The 19,647-nt window shown below is 47.7% G+C and overlaps 1 protein-coding gene and 2 long non-coding RNA genes across 10 annotated transcripts in view; 2 read left to right on the top strand and 1 right to left on the bottom strand.

Annotated features, from left to right (window-relative positions):
- Positions 1 to 18,731, bottom strand: part of Eva1c (eva-1 homolog C) — a 73,721-nt gene extending 54,990 nt beyond the window's left edge. For 2 of the 6 annotated variants that reach the window (XM_070030573.1, XM_070030567.1), the window contains exons 1-2: positions 18,368 to 18,727; positions 17,549 to 17,731 (exon numbers count right to left, since the gene is read on the bottom strand). In XM_070030573.1, coding sequence (XP_069886674.1) covers positions 17,549 to 17,708 — 160 coding nt within the window. In that variant the 5' untranslated portion in view covers positions 17,709 to 17,731; positions 18,368 to 18,727. Of the gene's footprint in view, positions 1 to 3,973; positions 4,162 to 17,042; positions 17,175 to 17,548; positions 17,823 to 18,367 lie in introns of those variants that run through there. The other 4 variants (XM_070030569.1, XM_070030568.1, XM_070030570.1 and 1 more) reach the window with 4 other exon arrangements.
- LOC138832484 (uncharacterized) lies at positions 125 to 14,948 on the top strand. 3 transcript variants are annotated; one of them, XR_011373569.1, is made up of 5 exons: positions 125 to 287; positions 2,624 to 2,712; positions 11,461 to 11,677; positions 13,962 to 14,048; positions 14,559 to 14,948. It is a non-coding gene; the product is annotated as an uncharacterized lncRNA (long non-coding RNA). The 3 variants fall into 3 exon arrangements; XR_011373568.1 differs by having other exon boundaries at positions 2,621 to 2,712; XR_011373571.1 differs by lacking the exon at positions 13,962 to 14,048 and having other exon boundaries at positions 2,621 to 2,712.
- LOC138832485 (uncharacterized) lies at positions 16,229 to 16,981 on the top strand. Its single transcript, XR_011373572.1, has 3 exons — positions 16,229 to 16,281; positions 16,363 to 16,443; positions 16,917 to 16,981. It is a non-coding gene; the product is annotated as an uncharacterized lncRNA (long non-coding RNA).
- Positions 18,732 to 19,647: the final 916 nt, after the last annotated feature.

Raw genomic sequence — 19,647 nt, 5'->3', positions numbered from 1 at the left:
GACCCTGAAAAAGCCAATGGCTTACTGCAGTTCAGCAGGTGAACGCTGTAACACAGGAAGCGTAGGGTATCTGGGGGCGGGGCTGACCCCTTACAGGAAGGAGGTAATAGCTAGGAAGAGCAGAGGGTGACCAGGCCCCAGGGATAAAGGGGCCGAGTCTGAGAAAGCTTTCCTATGCCCTGCTCAGCCAAACTGCAGCATGTGAGTTTGCACAGAGGCTGGAATAAGAATTGCTTTGCTGAGAATCTGCCCTTGAACTTGAGGGCAGGCGGGAGCTCCAGAGGCAGGTATGAAGGGGAGTGACACTGGTCAGGAGAAGGCTTCTCATGCAGAGACTCAGGGAATTGGAGTTCCACAAAGAAAGGGGGAGGACTCCCACTGGTCCAGCCCAGGGGGGAGAGGGGAGGAGGGGCTGGCGTCAAGGTGAGGTGCATGGGTCTTGGTAGGACCTGGAGAGTCCCACAGGTCCTCACACTCCCATGAGCCTTGTGCTTAATGATCTGCTGTCACCATCTTGCTGTTCTTAATCTTTTATCTTTAAACTTGGTGATCCAAGGGAGCCATAGAGCGTGTGTGTGGACTGAAGAGACTCCTATGTATGAGTTACAGCCATTCTGGCCACCCTGTTTCCGTGGAGTGTTCATGAAGCCCTGAGCATGGAATCTCCAGGATTCTAGAATCCAGCTAAGTCTCAAAGCAAGCACAGGAGAAACCTTATGTCTGCAAGGGAGCTGGTGGGTTGCTGACAGGTTTTCCCGCTAAAAGCAGAATTTGCTTCCATTATAAAAACAGGGGGACAAATGGCATGCTAGGAACCAGGGTCAAAGTCAGCCATCCTGTCTGTCTTGCTCCTTTTCTGTCCTGTGTAGGGGGAGGGTCACTCACACTGTGGGTGAGGAAGGAGAATGGTTCTGTGGGGTCCTCCTGACACCCTGGTAAGCCAGGACCAGATAGCGGTAACAGAATATGCAAAAATGAAATAAAAATGGGTGAATCTGTTTCACTGTTTCAGTGAAACACACACACACACACACACACAATGCAAATTATATCACCACTCTTACAGTTATATTTGATAATGTGAAGATAAACAGTAGTGTCAATAACTTAAAAGGTTAATTTTTATTTACTCCATACAGACGTTACACATGCCTGTAATTCTAGCTATTTAGGAGGCTCAGATCTGAGGATTCTAGTTCAAAGCCAGCCCAGGCAGGAAAGTCTGTGAGACTCTGATCTCCAATTAACCACCAAAAAATTCAGAAATGGAGGTGTGGCTCAAGTGGTAGAGCACTAACCTTGAGTGAAAAAGCTAAGGGACTGAGCCCAGGCGCTGAGTTCAAGCCCCAGTACTGGCCCAAAAATATTTAGAACTATAACAAATGAAAAGTTTGGTTCCTTGGACCACCAAAAATGTAAAAAGAGTATTATTATTATTGTTATTATTATCAGCAGCAGCAGCACCTTCATCATTATTATGGAATTGACCAAAGTGAGTTTTTATTACTTTACCTGAATGAGTAAACTGTTTAGCTTTTGTGCCACAGGTAGTGATTTATAAAATAATAGTATTAACGACACTTCTAGCAGGGCTCATGGAGAACAGTGGCCGAGCAGCTACAGTGAAGAGCGCAGACCTCTGCAGATCTGAGCTCATAGGGGGCTGCTTTAAGCAAGGTGCCACAGATCAGCTAGCTTTCCCTGCCACAGATCAGCTAGCTTTCCCATCACAGCAGGAAGTGATTGCTTCACCCTTCTCTGCTAGGAGGAGGGTGAGGCCATCTCTTAGAGGACTCTAGGGAAGGATCAGATCCCAGCTTCACTCCCAACTTCTAGGAGCAATCAGCTTATGGCAATAAGCTTGACTCCAATCCTCACAAGGCATTCCCTTGTGTTTGCCTCTGTGTCCAACTTTCCTCTCTGTAAGGACACTGGTCACTCTGGATCACGGCCCAACCGATGACCTCATTTTAACTTCATTACCTTTGCAGATACTCCATCTCCAAATATGGCCACATTCTTTGGCACCAAGAGTCAGAGCTCCAACAAGACTTCTCTGGGGGCGGGGGCGGGGGTTGGCAATAGTGGGGATTGAACTCAAAACTTCGTGCTTGTTAGGTAGGCGCTCCACTACTCGAGTCATGTCTCCAGCTCCTTTTTGCATCAGTTATTTTCAAGGTAGAGGCCTAATGATTCTCCTACTTGTATTTCCCTTGTAGCTGGGGATGACAGAAGTACACCATTGTGCTTCTCAGGTAGGTGTGATGACAGGCATGTATCACTGCACCTAGCATGGATTGAGATGGAGTCTCAGAGTTCTTTTGCCCAGGCTGGCCTTGAACCACAACCTTCTGGTCTCTGCCTCTTTATTAGCTAGGATTACAGCCTTGTGCCACCGTGCTAGGCTCCAACACCACCTTTTTGTGTAGCAAACATAATTAAATCCATAACAACTGCTTTGCCCTGCACCAGCTCTGTACACAGCCAAATTTGTTGCTCTTACCCTAAAGCACTTGTTTTCTCCAAGGGTGTGTGGGAGAGGCCAGCCCGAGGCTGCCTGAGACTGGAGAGCCCCAATCTGTTGTAGCCACAGTCTCCATAACAATTGCTATCTCCCCAGCAGGTCCAGATGAAAGTAAACAGGTGAAGTAAGAAGAAGAAACAAGGAAAATGGAACGACATGTTCTGATAAGAAGCCAAAGACAACCACAGGTAGAAATATCTACACTGCAGGGAGGGAAATCGCTCATGGCCCATTCCTTCTCCATGGTCTCACAGGGGCTAGCAGGGGCCCAGGAGTGCCAGGTAGACAGAAATAAACAGAGCCCTCACAACCCTGGCCAATACATGGCTCCCTGCACCACACGTCAAAGGAAAGCCAAGCTTTGATCACTTATTAAATAAGACAATCTGTTTAATCTGTAGGGAGAAGGTCTCAGCCAGCAGCAAAGGAGATGCCATCTGCTGACAAGTTCAAGTGCTCTGAGACATGGTAATAGGTACATCTAAGCTGGAGATGAGCAATAGGTAGTAAATAAGTTGGCTTACCATAAGGGCCAAGTGTGTGTCAGTCACCTTAATGGGGCTTAATCTGGAACTTATCCATTCCAGAGGGAGACAGAGATGGAGCTGAGGGGTGAACCAAAGCTTAAGAGAAAGTTGCAATGCTTTGCTGGAAGACCAAAAGGGAAATGCTAGAAGTTCAACAATGGACTCTGTAGGCACAGACAGCCTTGGCCAAGCCATAGGTAAACCAAAGCTGCTTCCTTCCATTGGTCCTAACCTGAAGCCCCTTCCACACTCAAAGCTCTAGTGTCCAGAGCTGCCTTCTGTGGACCAAAGCCCCAGGTTCTGGAATCTTTCCATCATTCCTTCTTCTGTTTAAAAGATTGTGTGTTCCACAATCAAGACCCTTCCAGCCTTGTTAGAAAAATGGTAAGTAATAGGACCAATTCACCAGAGTTATGCCTAGTGGTGGTTTCTTTGACTTACAAGAGACCTGTACCCCACTCTAACCAAATGATCAATGTTCGCTTCAGAAAGATAGGGTGAGCCAATGGCTAGTTCCACCAGACATGGGAGCTACAGACCGAGGCTCACTGAGAGCTGCCCAAGGGCTGATGGGTAGCCCTATATCACTGGCCCACTTTCAGTGATGAAATCAGGCAGAAAGGAATATGGGTGAGTGTGGCTGGCTGATTTCTGGTATGGAAGGTAGGTCCTGTGGAGTTGGAAGGCCTCGCTGTAGTCCTCTCCCTCCGCAAGGCCTGACACTAAAGAATAGTAAGAAAGGTCTGGGGGACTCAAGAGGATACCAGTGGCCCTCCACTAACATGGAGGCAGGCCAGGGAGGCCATGCTCAGGGGCACAGAGCCACAGGCTTCTTCATGAGGTCAGCCTGACCAGTTCTGTGGAAGACGGGAAGAAGAGGTTATCTGACCTTGTAGTTCTCATTCAAGGTCAAGGGACATACCTGGTGGTAACTTCTTGTGTACAGTCTCAAGACAGCACAGAGAATCATGTGGGAAGGGCAGGTAACCAAAGTAGCTTTTATAAAAGATCTACTCTCGAAATACCCCATTCATCCATTGACTAAGTAGGTGAATCAACTTGTGAGGACAGAGCCCCAAACACCTCTTGAAGGTTCTACCTGGTCCCATCTCTTGACATCCCATAATGGGATTTGACTTCATTCACTTCTCTTTTCGTCTCTTTCATATGGCTACTACAATAGTTAACGTTACATATTTGGGTTACCTTGTATTTCTACTGGACAGTTCCGTTCTAAAGTCTGCCTATTATCCTTTGGTGGACTTAACTGCCTTAGTGATAATTATATCAATGCCTCGGGAGAATTCAGAATGTGAGAGAATCAGCCCTGGGCCAACACTTTAGAGAATTTCCCTGTGGTTTTCATAACTGTAACTAGTTCTCACTTCCCCTCCACCCACTAATGCATGGATCTAGTCAGATAATGCTTATTTCCCACAGCTTGTGTGAATAATAATAATAATAATGATGATGATGATATAATATAATATATAATAATAATGATAATTATACTAATGTTCAATGTCCAAGACTGCAAAATTTACCAATCTATATGCCTGAATTGCGAACATTTGATTTTTTTCTTAAATGAAGCTCAGTTAACACCACCTAACCCTATCTGATAATTTACCCTCCCACAGGAAGAGGGAGGTTACAGAGCAAATCTTCAACATGCTCTTTGGCAATAATGAATCATATTCTAGAAGGTTCCACAAAGTTCTGGTGAAGGCTATAGTTTGGGTTAGTTTGCAGATCACAATCGCCTGCCTTCTAAGGATAAGGCTTGGGTTTTAGCTACAGGAGCACTGAACTGGAGCGTTCATGTGGACAGACCTCTGTCATAGTAAGCAACCTGTCATGGAGGGCTGTGCCTCTACTTGAAGCTTTTTGCTTAACTGAGCTAAGAGTCTGGGATTTGTCTGACTAGGCTGGCTTCATATGTGATTGTCAGATTTTAGCCTCCTGAGTAGCTAGGATGACAGGTGTGAGCCACCTACACCCAGCTCATGATGCCTTTTTATTAAGAGGATATAAGGAAGAAGAAAAAGGACATTTCATATGTCAGAATAGAACATTAAAGCTGATGACTGGTAGCTCACACCTGTCATCCTTGCTACTCAGGAAACTAAGATCTGAGGATCATTGTTTGAAGCCAGCCCAGGCAGAAAAGTCTGTGAGACTCTTATTCCCAATTAACCTGCAAAGAGCCAGAGTGAAGCTGTGGCTCAAGTGGTACAGCACAATCTTACACACATGTGCGTGTGCACACATGCACGCGCGCACGTGAATACACACACACACACACACACACACACACACACACACACACACACACACACACACACAAGAACATTGACATGCCGGGCACCAGTGGCTCATGCCTGTAATCCTAGTTACTCAGGAAGCTGAGATCTGAGGATTGCGGTTCAAAGCCAGCCTGGGCAGGAAAGTCTGTGGGACTCTTATCTCCGATAAACCACCAGAAAACTGGATGTGGCACTGTGGCTTAAGTGGTTGAGTGCTCTCCTTGAGCTGAAGAGCTAAGGGACAGCGCTCAGGCCCAGAGTTCAAGCCTCATGACCGCCAAAAAAAAAAAGAACATTGACATTTTAAGAAGGAAGAAGGAGGATACTGCAGAATGAGAGGGGGATGGAGTTAATGGGGTACACTGTATGTATGGAAATCTCGACTGAATCCTTCCTCCATCCCCACAACTAATGTATGCTACTTTAAAAAAGTTTTTAAAGAAAGAAAAGGGAACGAAAGATATGCTTCAGCACCTTAATATATGCTGACTCTGACAGTCAAATTTCTACCACTCCAAAATGAGCAGGGACGAGAAAATGAGCAGCCCACCTCCCCAATGGACAGCGCGGTTACATCACCCCCTGGAAAATTCACTCTGACACAGTTCTGCCAGCCTTGCTATTTTCTTCAGTGCCAACAGCCATACAATAGACCTTTTTTTTTTTTTCCTTTTGGGACAAAGCTTTTAAAATGCTTAGGAATTCAGATGGACTGAGTCACAAAGTTGTACAAATACTGCACACCCGTTCCTCCTCCCTCTCCTGGAAACAATACTCGCTTTTCTGGGTTTGGCAGAAAGAAGGAAAAAAGTATTTTGAGCAGAGTTGTGACTTGTCTGTATGAGGGGTGGCAGAGAGCGGGCAGGATCTGGGAGGGAGGGGGTCTGTCCTGAGGCCTGGCTGCCTCTGAGTGGGGAGGTGGTGGCTTCCACTGCGAGGAGCTGTGGGACTCTCCGGCTTACAGTGGGCCCTCCAGAGGTGCTCAGCTCGAGACTACATGAGCTCCACAGACCCTTGTAAGTCTACCATATGCAGCAGGGAGGAAATTCACCATCACAGAAGCACCACGGGTGGTCTGTAAGCGGGCAAGCAGAGCCCGTGGAAGGTGAGCAGACCCAGGAGAGGAAGGAATCAACACAGGAAAGGAGAAGGAAGAACACAAGGAGATGTGGGAGGCAGAGAGGCAGATCTTAGCACTGTCCTGTGGCTTTTGTTCTCTTTTTAAAAGTCAGATCAAAAGAAATATCCTTGTTACCTGACTTATGTAACTAACCCCTCCGTGTATCACCTTTGTAATAACAATAAAATAATTAAAATAAAAAAAGAACTTGGATCAGTTTGTCCCCGTACCTGTGACCGCCTCGCTGAGATTTTGGGACAATGGAGATGAGTTGCAGACTTCACCCTTACTCATGCCGGAGACAGCAAGCTCAAGCTTGGAACCCTCACCTCGGCAGTGTTTCAGTTTGACATTAATGAAAGCAAAGCGTCAACCTTGACATACCAGCAGCCAAAGCTTCTTCCTCAGAAGAGAGGAGGAAGAAGGGGGAAAAATGCCGAATAAAAACCTTCCAGAAGCTGGGTGCTAGTGGCTCACACCTATAATCCTGGCTACTCAGGAGGCTGAGATCTGAGGATCGCGGTTCAAAGCCAACCCAGCCAGGAAAGGCTGTGAGATTCTTACCTTCAATAAACCATTCAGAAAACCAGAAGTGGCGCATTGGCTCAACTGGCAGAACGCTAGCCTTGAGCTGAAGAGCTGAGGGACAGCGCCCAGGCCCAGAGTTCAGGCCTCACGACCAACAGCAACAACAAAAACCTTCTGGTCCAGAGAGGGTGGAGGAGCCTCCAGCAGCTGGGCTTTCATTTTCCATGGTGGGGGGAGAAAAGAGGGAGCACTGAAGGCTCCCGTGATCAGCAGAAGGCAACCTGCACGGACGGGGAGAGCCACAAGCATATTTTGGGACTTCTATCTCAACACTAGCTTTAAAAAAGTGTTGCACCACCAGGCACCAGTGGCTCACACCTGTAATCCCAGCTACTCAGGAGGCTGAGATCTGAGGATCGTGTTTGAAGCCAGCCAAGGCAGGAAAGTCCATGAGACTCTTGTTTTTTTTTTGGGGGTCCAGTTGTGGGGCCTGAACTCTGGGCCTGGGTGCTGTGCTGTCCCTCAGCTCTTCAGCTCAAGGCTAGCACTCTACCACTTGAGCCACAGCGCCACTTCCGGCTTTTTTCTTTTTGCTTCTGTGGTGCTGAGGAATCGAACCCAGGGCCTCAGGCATGCAAGGCAAGCGCTCTACCACTGAGCCACCTTCCCAGCCCTCCATGAGACTCTTACCTCCAATAAACTACTCAGAAAAAGCCAGAAGTGGTGCTGTGGCTCAGGTGGTAGAGTGCTAGCTCTTGTGTACAAAGAGGCTCAGAGATAGCCCTGGACCTGAGTTCAAGCCCCAAGATAGGCCAAAAAAAAAAAAGGGGGGGCTGCACATTTGGGGCAGGGCATGATGGTTCATGCTCGAAACTCCAGCTACTCAAGAGGTGGTGGTAGATTCACTCTATGAGGCCAGCTGGGCAAAAAGGCAAGACCCTATCTCAACAACCATCTTGTTGAGATACATGGGTAGATGTGTGTAATACCAGCTACAAGGGAGGAGAGGATCCAGATCTCAATCTGACCTGGGCAAAAATGTCAAACCCCATCTTCAAAGGAAACGAAAGCAAATAAGTCTAGGTTCATAGCTCAAGTGGTAGAGCATTTGCCTAGCAATTGCATGCTCCTAAATTTAAAACAAATCAGTTCCATTCAACATTAATGACTTAATTAAAATGTATCCTAGTTACAGAAAGTGTAGGAAATAAAACAAGGAAAAGATGGGCACGGGTGTCTCATGCCTGAAATCCTAGCTATTCAAGAGCCCGGACGATTCCTGTGTAAAGCCATCTTGGGCAAGAAAGTCCATAAGACTCATATCTCCAATTGACCACCAAAAAAGCCAGAAGTGAAACTGTGAGTGACAGCCTTGTGCAAACAAGTGCTAAGGGATAGCACCCAGGCCCCAAGTTCAAGCCTCACACCAGCATGGAAAAATCAAATAAAAATCCTGAAGTCCTCAAATTAAAATCAAGACAAAGAAACCGTAACACTTGGCCCTGAGAGATGAGCCAAGACTCCAAGATCTGCTTTGCTTGCAACCCCCTCTCTCCTTCCAGACTGGAAATAGGGCTGAGTCCCTGCCTCTTCTCACCTGTCGCAGAATATTACACATCACCAGCAATGGTGAGTCAAGTCATTCAAGTCTCAGAAAATGGAAGAAGTGTCACCAATAATGGTCCCTTATTTACAGCCAAATAGACAAAGAAGCATGTGAATATGAACCCAGTGGGTTCAGTGAGTGTTTTCCTTGACTAGAAAAGCACCATACCATTCTGTATTTCTTCAAGCAGATACCTCAAAGGCTGGACAAATTGGCTTTCCAGATAAGATCACATGTTCTCATTTCCACCTGTCTCCTGTCCAACAGGCAAGGGAGGGAAAAGGGCTCAATGACCTGGGACTGACACATACATTCTCTCTCTCTCTCTCTCTCTCTCTCTCTCTCTCTCTCTCTCTCTCTCTCTCTCTCTCTCTCTCTCATTCCTTGGGACAGCACAATGATTTATAATTTCTAAGCCTGAGAATTTTGGAAGCTGCCAAACATGAAGAGAGTGAAAAAAAGTCTAAGCCCAGAGTAAAGAAAGGAGATGGTTGAGTAACAGTGCGCGTTTCTCAGCCTCTGAAACACTACTCTCAAAACTGTCACAAGGAAACATCATATGGTTCCTCACAGACAAAAAGGGTTATTTTATCCAGATTATTCCCCCACATTGCTAGGGAAAAGAGACTCATTTGTAATCATCAAAGGAATGCTGACAGACTTGAAATGGGATTACACTCTATTATACTCATCCGAATTAAAGATTTGTTTTGGAGATCATTCTTAGATTTCTTCCTCCCTGCTCCTCCAACCCCAAATGAGGCCATTTGTATTCACAGGACATCTGAAGCAGACATGAAATCAGACTGTTCGCAAACATACTACGCGTCACACTCAGTGGCCTGAGTTTTGAATTTTAATGTCGCCTGGTTTTTCTGTGTGTGCAAAAACTTGAGTCTCAGGTTGAAACTAGCCCCGCCAAGCAACAGTTTTGTTTGCAACTTGTTAATTCGGGGAAGTTGAATGTCAGGGGCTTGAGTGATCAAGTGACTCAGGTCAGAAATGTACATAAACAAATGCAAAAATCTGTGCATGGACAGAGTTGTCTGGAAGGTCTGTGGACATAATACGAAAACTCAGAACTGTGGTTTAGTTAGACTGATCTAATTCTGTTGCTTAATTTTCAAACTCCTTTATTGTTATTTATGTGTTCTTTTTAGTGGGTTGTGGGCCTTGAACTCAGGGCTTAGCCACTGTCCTTGAGCTCTTTTTGCTCAAGGCTAGTACTCTACCACTTTGAGCCACAGCTCTACTTCCAGTTTTCTGGTGATTGATTGGAGATCAGAGTCTCACTGACTTTGGTGCCCAGACTGGCTTTGAATCACGATGCTCAGATCTTAGCCTCCTGAGTAGCTCGGATTACAAGCATGAACCACCAGTGCCCAGTAATTTATGTGTTCTTGAACCACCAAAATATGCTATTTCAGGGTAGGAGTGGTTGCCAAGTACCTGGTATCTGGTATTTGAATAGTTTCAGAATGCATTTTGTTTTTTTCCCCCACAAATCTGCAATGTGTTGTCACCCGGGAGTTGAGCCCATCTGAGAGGCTTGAGTGCTGCCGGCTTTGTGGAAAGTTCTAGTGGAAGGGCTCGAGTGGCTCAGGAAAGTATCTAGCTGTTGAAAACAGCAACAACAACAAAGTTATCTGAGCAAACACAATAAATAGGAAGAAAATTAAAAATTATAGGGAAAGTACTTTAGAAGTTGTATTATTTCTCTATTGTTCATTTTTTCATGCATAGACTTCGTGTTCTTCATGAAGTACATCCCATAGTAGTTCTTTCAGCAATAGTTTGTTCATGGTAAAGTTGTTCCGATTTCACACTCACTCTTGGAAATAGTTTAGCTCTCTGTAATAGTTCTAGGCTGATATGTTTTTTCCCTCAGAACCTGAAACGTATTTCTTATCTTCTTACTCCAATGATTGTTGGACTTTGTAGATAACATTTTCTCTGGTTGTTTTTAAGACCATCATTTTGCCACTAATATTGTACAGTTTGGACAAGATATAGCTAAAGATAATTAATTCTGTTTATTTTGTTTAAGATGCTAAAATCTGAATCTTTCATCAACTCTTGAATTAATTCTAGGATACTGTCACTTTTCCCCCTCACTCTTCTCTCCCTCTCTGAGGGATCAGGGCATGTTGAACTTTTTACTCTGTCGTCTGTATCTTAAACATTTTCTTCTGTAGTTTTCATATCTTTATTTCTTTTACTATTTCTAGGATAATTTCTCTATTTTATTTTCCAGCTGATTGTTTCTCTCTTCTGCTATATCTAATTTGTCTTTAACCTATTTATTAAGATAATCCTATCAATAAATATATTTTGTCAGTAAATATATTTGGTTTTGTTTCAAACATGATTGCTTTTTGTTCTTTGCTCATTTGAGAAATTCCTTCTTTTCTTCTTCCCCTCTCTTGGGGGTGAGAAAAGTCCTTCTTACTAGACACCTGAAACAGCAGTGTTCATTCTAGGAACTATCCAAAAAGGTTAGGCAAATTGTGGTTGCTTTTTTTCTGCTCTTGCTCCTTCAATACCCTCAAGGGCCAATCACTCTCTCTCTCTCTCTCTCTCTCTCTCTCTCTCTCTCTCTCACACACACACACACACACACACACACACACACACACACACACACACGCTGGCCCCCCAGCTGGTTACAGGCTTATAGGCTGCCTATAACTTCTTGGCTGGGTGGTCTTGGGTAAGTTAGCTGCCTTCTCTGGGGTTGATTGGTTATATGTAAACGAGATTGGGATCTCACAGAGTTTTGCTCCCAGAGTGAAATCAAGTAACACTGAGCTCAATTAGTTTTTACTGCCTTCCCCTCTGTTTCTCCCCAGAAACTGTTGCTAGCCTGCCTTTTCCAATACAGCCCCCAGGAGACCAGGGCCATCAATAACAGGACCACCAACCAGCTGAGACACCTCTTTGCTGCTACAGAAAAGGCCTGGAGGATGTGTTTCAGCTGTAATTGTTTCCATGGATATGGACAAGCAGTTCTGGATGCTTTACATCTCTCTTCCTCTGTGGCAGCTGGACAACTCCTCCAGACATTTGGTTTGTTTATCTTTACTTACAAGCTGACTTTTCATTCTATATAATTTTTCAGAGGTGAGATTTCATTCCATAATATTTTTTAAAGTGAAGATATCCTGTGCATAAAAGGATGGTGTGACTGAGCATAATAAAATGAGGAGTGTGTGTGTGTGTGTGTGTGTGTGTGTGTGTGTGTGTGTGTGTGTGTGTGTTCACATGCATATGTGTTGGAAGGGGATGATGAGCTGGGAAAATACTGGGATCCCTGGTGCAGTCTTAGGCTGAAGGATGGGGGAAAGGTATTTTAAAAATAGACCAATGTTTTGGTACCCTGATATTGTATATACATTTATTTGAATGAGGGAAGGGAACAACAGAATGGTGAGACAAATAACCAATGCAACAGTGATATATACAAGACAATATGTTGGAAATGATCTGTACAACTTGGGGTAGGGAGGGGGGGAAAGTAGGAGAAAAATGAGGGAAGGAGTAACAAGTTTAGCAAGAAATATATACCTTACTTATATAAGTATAACCCCTCTATGCATCACTTTGACAATAAAAAAAATCTGAAAAAGTAGACCAATGTGAGTGAGGGAAGGGATGACATTGCACAAAAGGAAATGTACTTTTTACCTGACTTACATGACTGTAATCCCTCTGTACATCACCTTTATAATAACAATAAAAAATTAAATAGACCAATGTTTAGGTATATTGCTGCATGCCTGTAGTCCTAGTTACTTGGGAGATGAAGTTAGGACAACCCCAGTTCTAGGCCAGCCCATACATGTGTTCAAAGTAAGCTAGTTGTGGTGGTGCATACTTGCAATCCTTGCTATGCACTAGGCAGAGGTAGGAGAGCTCCCATTCAAGGCCAGTCCTGGGGTAAAAGCATGAGACCCTAACTGAAAAACAAACTAAAAGCAAAAGGGCTGAGAGTAGAGAAAGGGTTATACATGGGTCAAGTGGTAGAGTGTTTGTCGAGCAAGAGTGAAGCTCTTAGTTCAATCCCATGTACTGCAGGATGGGGGGAAGAGAGAGAGAGACAGATAGACAGATACCAATGCCTAGCTCTTCTAAGTTTAATCAAATTGGAAGCCTCTGGGATAGTTAAGTATTTGTACATTTAGTCTTCTAAGTCATTCTATGTGCTCCTTGGGTTGTGTATTGTTGGAGATCAGAATCTACAGGTTTAATCTCCTGACAATGGAAAGCTATTTTTCTCCACAGTCAGAACCTTAGTCTCACCTTACGGCTCCCAAAACCCATTGGGTAACACCATGCTTCTATATCCTAAAATTCAGCAAATTTTAACGAAATAAGGAGTTACCAGAGAGGCTTCTTGATTGGGCTGCAAATGATTTATGTTATAATCCTAACTTCCAGTACTTTTGAATATGACTATATTTGGAGGTCTGGTCTGTTCACAGGTGCTGATGGGAAAATGAGCCCATTAGTGGGTCCTGATCTGGTCTTACTGGTGTCCTCACAACTGTGAGGAACTAACATCTGTGGTTGAAGCCACAAGGCTGGCACTCTATTACTTCAGCCATACCTTGACTTTTGGCTTTTTGACTGGAGGTAAGAGTCTCACAGACGTTCTTGCCTAGCTGGTATGAAACCATAATCACCAGATCTCAGCCTCCTGAGTAGCTGGGTTTAGTGGATCTAGGTACCCAGCACACCTAAATCAACTTCTTTAAAAAAGAAAAAAGAAAGGAAAGATAAAGCAAAGAAAAGAGAAAAATGAAAAGACTCAGCTTGCCTTCAGAAAAGTAACAGGTAAAATCCCCCAAATGAACAAGTACAGAGGGGCCTTCACTGTCTACGAACACACTGACACTCTACTCTTTAAGGCAAGACAAATGTAGAAGATCCCTGCATTTAACTGTAGGGACTCCAAAACACACTCCAGCTTTTTCTAAGCTCTCATCCCCACATTCCAGCTCACTGTCTATTCTCTGGCAGAAGAAAATAAAGACACTTCTTTGCTTTCTTCATAAAATAATAATCTGGGTGGCACCTGTGGCTCATGCCTGTAATCCTAGCTGCTCAGGAGGCTGAGATCTGAGGTTAGAAGTCAGCCCAGGCTGGAAAATCTGAGACTTATCTCCAATTAACCACCGCAAAAGGCTGAAGTGGAGGTGTGGCTCAAGTAGTCAAGCAACAATTTTGAGTGAACAAAACTAAGAGCTAGCACTTAGGCCCTGAGTTCAAGCCCCTGGTCCAACACACACACACATGAAGAGGAAGAAGTAAAATAATAGTCATAAATCAATGATCAATTTTGCCATCTCAGGCCAAGTCCTCAATTTAAGAATGCCATCCAAAGAACAGAACCCCATGCCAAGAAGGAACATGGACAGAGGGCCAAGCACATTTGAGAGTAAGTTTGAGGATCTGAGGTGCTAATTTTGTAGGCACTGCTCTTGCCTTCCCTGGGATGCGTTTTTAATGATGATAGCTTTCCAGTGGCCAGCTGCTGGCAGCATCTCGTGTGTGTGTGTGTGTGTGTGTGTGTGTGTGTGTGTGTGTGTGTGTGTGTGTGTGTATGTGTGTGTGTGTGTGTGTGTGTGTGTGTGTGTGTGTGTGTGTGTGTGTGTGTGTGTATCTTCAGGAGGAGAGTGAGGAGGAGTGTTTGGCGAACCTGGGTCCCAGCAAGCTTGGAAGGTATTATGTTGATGAGGCAGCCTATCAGTTATGTATCTGATGCTGGGATCCCCCCACCCCCCCGGTAAAAATCCAATCAAAACAAAAAAAAAAAAAACCCAATGACCCAGGAAAATGACAGCAGCTGAGTGCCTACGCAAAGGCTTAGGAAAGAGAGAGAGAAAGGCTTTAGTAACTTTTTATAAGGCTTTAGTAAATTTTGCAAATTGTATCATTACTCTTCTAGGTGAGGCTGTCGGACCATGCCTGGGACTCTCTGACATTCTGGTACTTTCTTTCCTGTGGATTATAAATTGTATTCTCCACTGAGCAAAGACATCCCAAGTTCCCTCCATGACCACCCTTTTTTTTGGGGGGGGTCCGGTCGTGGGGCCTGAACTCTGGGCCTGGGCGCTGTCCCTCAGCTCTTCAGCTCAAGGCTAGCGCTCTACCACTTGAGCCACAGGGCCACTTCCAGCTTTTTTTTTTCTGCTTATGTGGTGCCGAGGAATGGAACCCAGGGCCTCAAGCATGCAAGGCAAGCGCTCTACCACTGAGCCACCTTCCCAGTCCAATGATCACCTATTTTTGATGTTACCCTTATTTAGGAAATAAACAAATGTCTGTATTGTCAAAACAGGCTCTCTTAGTCCTTGGCTATTATTGTAAGGCTGTGCGGGGGAGGGTCCGATATGTCTGACTAGGCCTCTGTTCTGTTTCTACACATGCAGCCAAGTTCATAAAAAGGAACAGGACTGCCTGTCCCAGGAAAGCAGACAGAACCCTTTGAGGCTTTGAGGGAATTAATGATATGATCAGAGCTGGTACTTCAACCAACACATTCACTCGGACATTCTGACAGTCAGTCTTGGAGTTTAGGAATCTCTTTCTCTCTCTCTCTCTCTCTCTCTCTCTCTCTCTCTCTCTCTCTCTCTCTCTCTCTCACACACACACACACACACACACACACACACACACCACACCACACCTATCATATTATCACATTGCTGGATGTCCCAGCTTATGTTTCAAGTCAAATTAGTCAACTTTGGAAGACTCTTGTCTTTCTTCTTGAGACCTTTCAGATGTTTCCCTGATCTCCTGCTGGGTAGAATGTGGGGTTACACTTGGGTGACTGTGTTGTGGGAGGGGCTTATCTTTGTCTCCGCCCCAAAAGCTCCCTGACATTTTTCTCCCCAGTCTTCTGATCCACCAAAAGCAATTCTGAAGGGAAAAATGGGTAGAGCTGACAACACCACCCCCTGCTGCTGGTCCCTGGCGTTAGAAACCCTGCGATTCCCGTTTGCATGGGAAGCTGAAGGGAAAGCATTTTACCATCATATTACTGTTTCAAAGAGTTGAGCCATTTCCCTCGACTGTCGCCTCTCGGTTTGAAAGCCCTAACGTACAGTGTATAGCAGGCACTTCTAGTCTGGGGTGGTGATCCACTCTGACAAGCAACACAACTGCTTCCCTAAAGAAACAAACTCTTAAGTGTCTGTAATCTTCTCCAAACAATCTATAGTTACACAGCCATGTGCCTAAAGCAATATTTGTTCAGTTGCAATGATGTCACCAAAAAAAAAAAAAAAAAGGCTTGTCAGCGTTTAAATCTTCCCTTAAATAATCGGAGAAGGATGGCATGGCTGGACTCAGAACTGTTCTCTATAGCTTAAATCTGAAAGCGCAAAAAGTTTCTGTAGTGGGGGAGGGGGGAGAGATGGGGAAGAGAGGAGGAGAGGCGGGAGAGAGAGAAGGAGGGAGAGAGGGGTTGGGAAACAGAGAGAGGGAGGGAGAGGGGGAAAGAAGAAGAGAGGGAGGAGGAGGGAGAGGGAGAGAGGGAGAGAGAGAGGGAGAGAGGGAGAGAGAAACAGAGAGGGAGAGAGAGAAAGAGAGAGGGAGAGAGGGAGAGAGAGAGGGAGAGAGAGTCACGAGGCTTGAAAAAACTCCATTTCCCAGCACATTTAGCAGTAAGTTTTGTTCCTCTGGGTCTTGATTTTAAGGGCCAAGGTTTTCTTGCCAAATAGGCATATCTTGGCTCTCTTTGTCAGGCAGGAACATTGCCTTGATATTAAATATTCAAAGCAAAGAACCTCTGACCTAAGGACTCCCGGCTAACAATGACATTCTCTGTAAGTAAACCAGAAACCCCACTCGGCGTCTGCTTTGCCAGTGTTCTCTGCCACAAACTAGTTAGTCTACTGCACAGCCGGGGCTGAGGAGTGACTCTATTTACCTTACCTGTACCACCATCACAGTGCGATATATATATATATATATATATATATATATATATATACACACATACACACACACACACACACACACATATATCCCTTGCACCAAGGAGCCTTCCTGGGCGGAGCGTGGGTGGGCATGGTAGGAGATGGAAGAGTGGCACTCAAGAAAGGTCGGGCTGGGGAAGGGTGTTGACCCCCAACCTTGCCCAAAGGGGACCCCAGGTGGTTACAGCGGCAAGGACAGCAGTTAACCTCAAGCAGGTGCATCGCTAACAGAAGTATCTTTCGCCTAGAAAGTTCTTCCATCTTGAGGCGACAGATCTGCCACCTTAGAAATAGCTAAGATCTTTTTTTTTGTTTTTCAGGAGCCTAGATCGGAGTTTCCCCGAAAGAAAAGCATGAGTTTCCCCGATATGCCTTGCTTGTGGGAAAGCGGGATTGCAGGGGAAGGGGGAGACACAGGGACTTGGGGGGGGGTAGTAAAGTCATACCCTTAGTGTCCTTTTGGCTTCTGTAATCTGCTCCCCATTTGTTGGGCATCTCCGGTTCCCGTGGGTCCCTTCCCTGCCTGCGGGGTGGACTTCAGGTCTGGTGTGCCCGGGGCTTAGGCTCCTCACATGGCCTCTGGCGGGGCCGCACCCTTAACCCCGTGGGTCCTAAGCCAAGGGCAACACGTGTATCTTTCAGCGCGGGGTGCGGCCCAGGACGCAGCATGGGGCGCTTGCAGCCAAGGCACCTGGGTCAGGAGTGGGTCACCGGTGCTGGGAAACTGAGCAGCTCCACCGCACCACCACACTCAACGCACCCGACACCCTGAGGGCGCGGAGGGTCCCGGATCCCCTGCCCGCCCCCACCTACACGGAGCTGTTACGTGTGGCTCGGAGCGCGCCTCAACTTTAATCCGAGCCGCTCGAGCCCCGCCGGTCCCCCAGGCTCACTGGATGCGGGGGGGAGGGGAGTCTGGGGGTCGCCAGGACGGGGTGGGGTTCGCTCTTACCTGAGAAATCAGTGAGCGCCGCGATCTCTTTGGAGCAGACCAGGACGGTGCAGTAGAAGAGACGCAGGAGCTGCCCCGGAGGCTCTACCTGCCGGCGGAGGCCGGGATGCGGCGCGGGCTCGGGCGCGGGAGGCGGGCGCGCGTGGCCGGGTAGGAGCATGGTGCGCGGCGGGGGGGCGCGGGCTGGGGGTCGCGGAGAGAGCGGAGGACGGCGTCACATGGCGGGGCGGGGTCGTGGCCGGCGGCTTCGCTGCACCCCCCACCCCCCCCGTTCCCCAGGCCGTCTCCCCCCGGCTGCCGATCTTCCTGCCCGGCGCTGCCCGGGATCCCCGGCAAAGGGTAGGGGGCGGAGATGTGGGGCGGGGCGAGCAGCCCCAGGAAGGATCCGCGTCGTTTCTTCCCCGGGAGGAGGAAGAAAAAAAAAAAAACAACTCAGAAAGTGTGTGTGGGGGCGGGGGGGTCCGCCTGCGTCCAAGCCCGAGACGGAAAGCGCCCCGGCCGCGCTCCTCCGTGTGCGCCACAGAGCGCCTTCCTTGCCCGCCCGGATCCCTGGCGGGGTGCGCCCGGCCCTCCGGGCGGGGTGCCAGCCTCACCCGGGCCCGCGGGGCGCGAGGCCGGTGCCCGTGACGCACTTGGGAGCCAGCGCCGCCGCGGGCGCGCGTGAAGCCCGGGCGCCCCGGGCTCGGGGCGGAGCGGCAGCCCTGGGAAGTTGGGGCGCTCAACGGCTCCCCGCACCCCCGCTGCGCCGCGGGCTGCTGTCACCAAGCACGCAGCGGTCCCCATTTCACAGGATAGGAGACGGAGCCTCCCCGCCCTCACCTCCCGCGCCATCTGCCGAAGTTCTGGCCGCTTTTAGAGGGGGTCGAAGTCACTAAGCCGGGTGCGATGGCTCCGGAGCGGGGTCTTTGCGGGCTGATCGCCAGCCGCTGAGCCTTCACGGGGGTTGTGTTTCCCACCGGGGCCGCCTTTACCGACCTCTCGATTGTGGGCGCTGTTTGCCCGGTGTGGATGACCCGGCCGGGGCGTGGGAATCCTGTGGCTGCGCGCCAGGTGCAAGGCGCACGGGGGTCCCTGCGCCCCCAGACCCCCGATCGGGCGGCGCCGGAGAGGGGGTGGAGGGCCCCGCGGGCAGGCGCTGGGCACAAAGCGTTCACATCACCTCGGCCCTGGGCCTGCCAAGTTCACCGCGCCTGGCGCCCAGACCTAGAGAACCAGGCCCAAGGGCGGGGCCGGGCGCGCTGCCGCCCAGGGCTGCAGGGACTCGAACTCCCCAGAGTATGGAAGGGAGGCCTGGAGAAACACACCGACCGGCTCTCAGGCCTCCCTGTGACCCCGCCCCCCCAAAGGTGAGTCACTAAGATTTGGGGCCGGTGACATTGGGTGACGTACATGGAGTGGCAGAGGCTGAACGTTGGGTTTGGGTCCTGGCATGAAGATTTTGCTATTGTTGTTTTGAGACAGTGTTTCACTCACTGTGTAGCCCAAGCTGGCTTACAACTCCTGATCTTCCTGTCTCAGCCTCTCCATCATTGAGACGACAGGTGCACACCATTGTACTAGGCTCACAAAGATATTTTTAAAAATCTACTTTAAATTAAAAAAACCTCAACCTTCACCTGTGTGTGCGCATATATATATATATATATATATATATATATATATATATATATATATATATATATCCTGGAAGTTAGGTCCTAATGTGCACTTGTTAGACGGGGGTCTGGAACAGAGAGCTATGCAGTGAGAAGGGAGAAGCCAGGAGAGAAGGGAAGGGAGGGAATGGGAGTATAGAAACAGGAAAGTTTTAGGAGGATGCTGGGACAGAGGGAAGAGTGGTTGGGGGGGCAGGGCTCCTTGGCTGTTTCTGCATGGCCCTCAGCCTTTGCCATCATCTGCTCCCTTTAAGAATTCTTTTTTTGGGGGCTGGGAAGGTGGCTCAGTGGTAGAGCACTTGCCTTGCATGCTCGAGGCCCTGGGTTCAATTCTTCAGCACCACATAAGAAAAAAGCCAGAAGTGGCGCTGTGGCTCAGGTGGTGGAGTGCTAGCCTTGAGCTGAAGAGCTGAGGGACAGCGCCCAGGCCCAGAGTTCAGGCCC

Source organism: Dipodomys merriami, unplaced genomic scaffold (assembly GCF_024711535.1).
Source record: "Dipodomys merriami isolate MVZ:Mamm:240054 unplaced genomic scaffold, mDipMer1.0.p SCAF_2, whole genome shotgun sequence".
Lineage (NCBI taxonomy): Eukaryota > Metazoa > Chordata > Mammalia > Rodentia > Heteromyidae > Dipodomys > Dipodomys merriami.
Note: the sequence above shows the minus strand (reverse complement) of the source record. Positions and strands in the feature narration are given on the sequence as shown.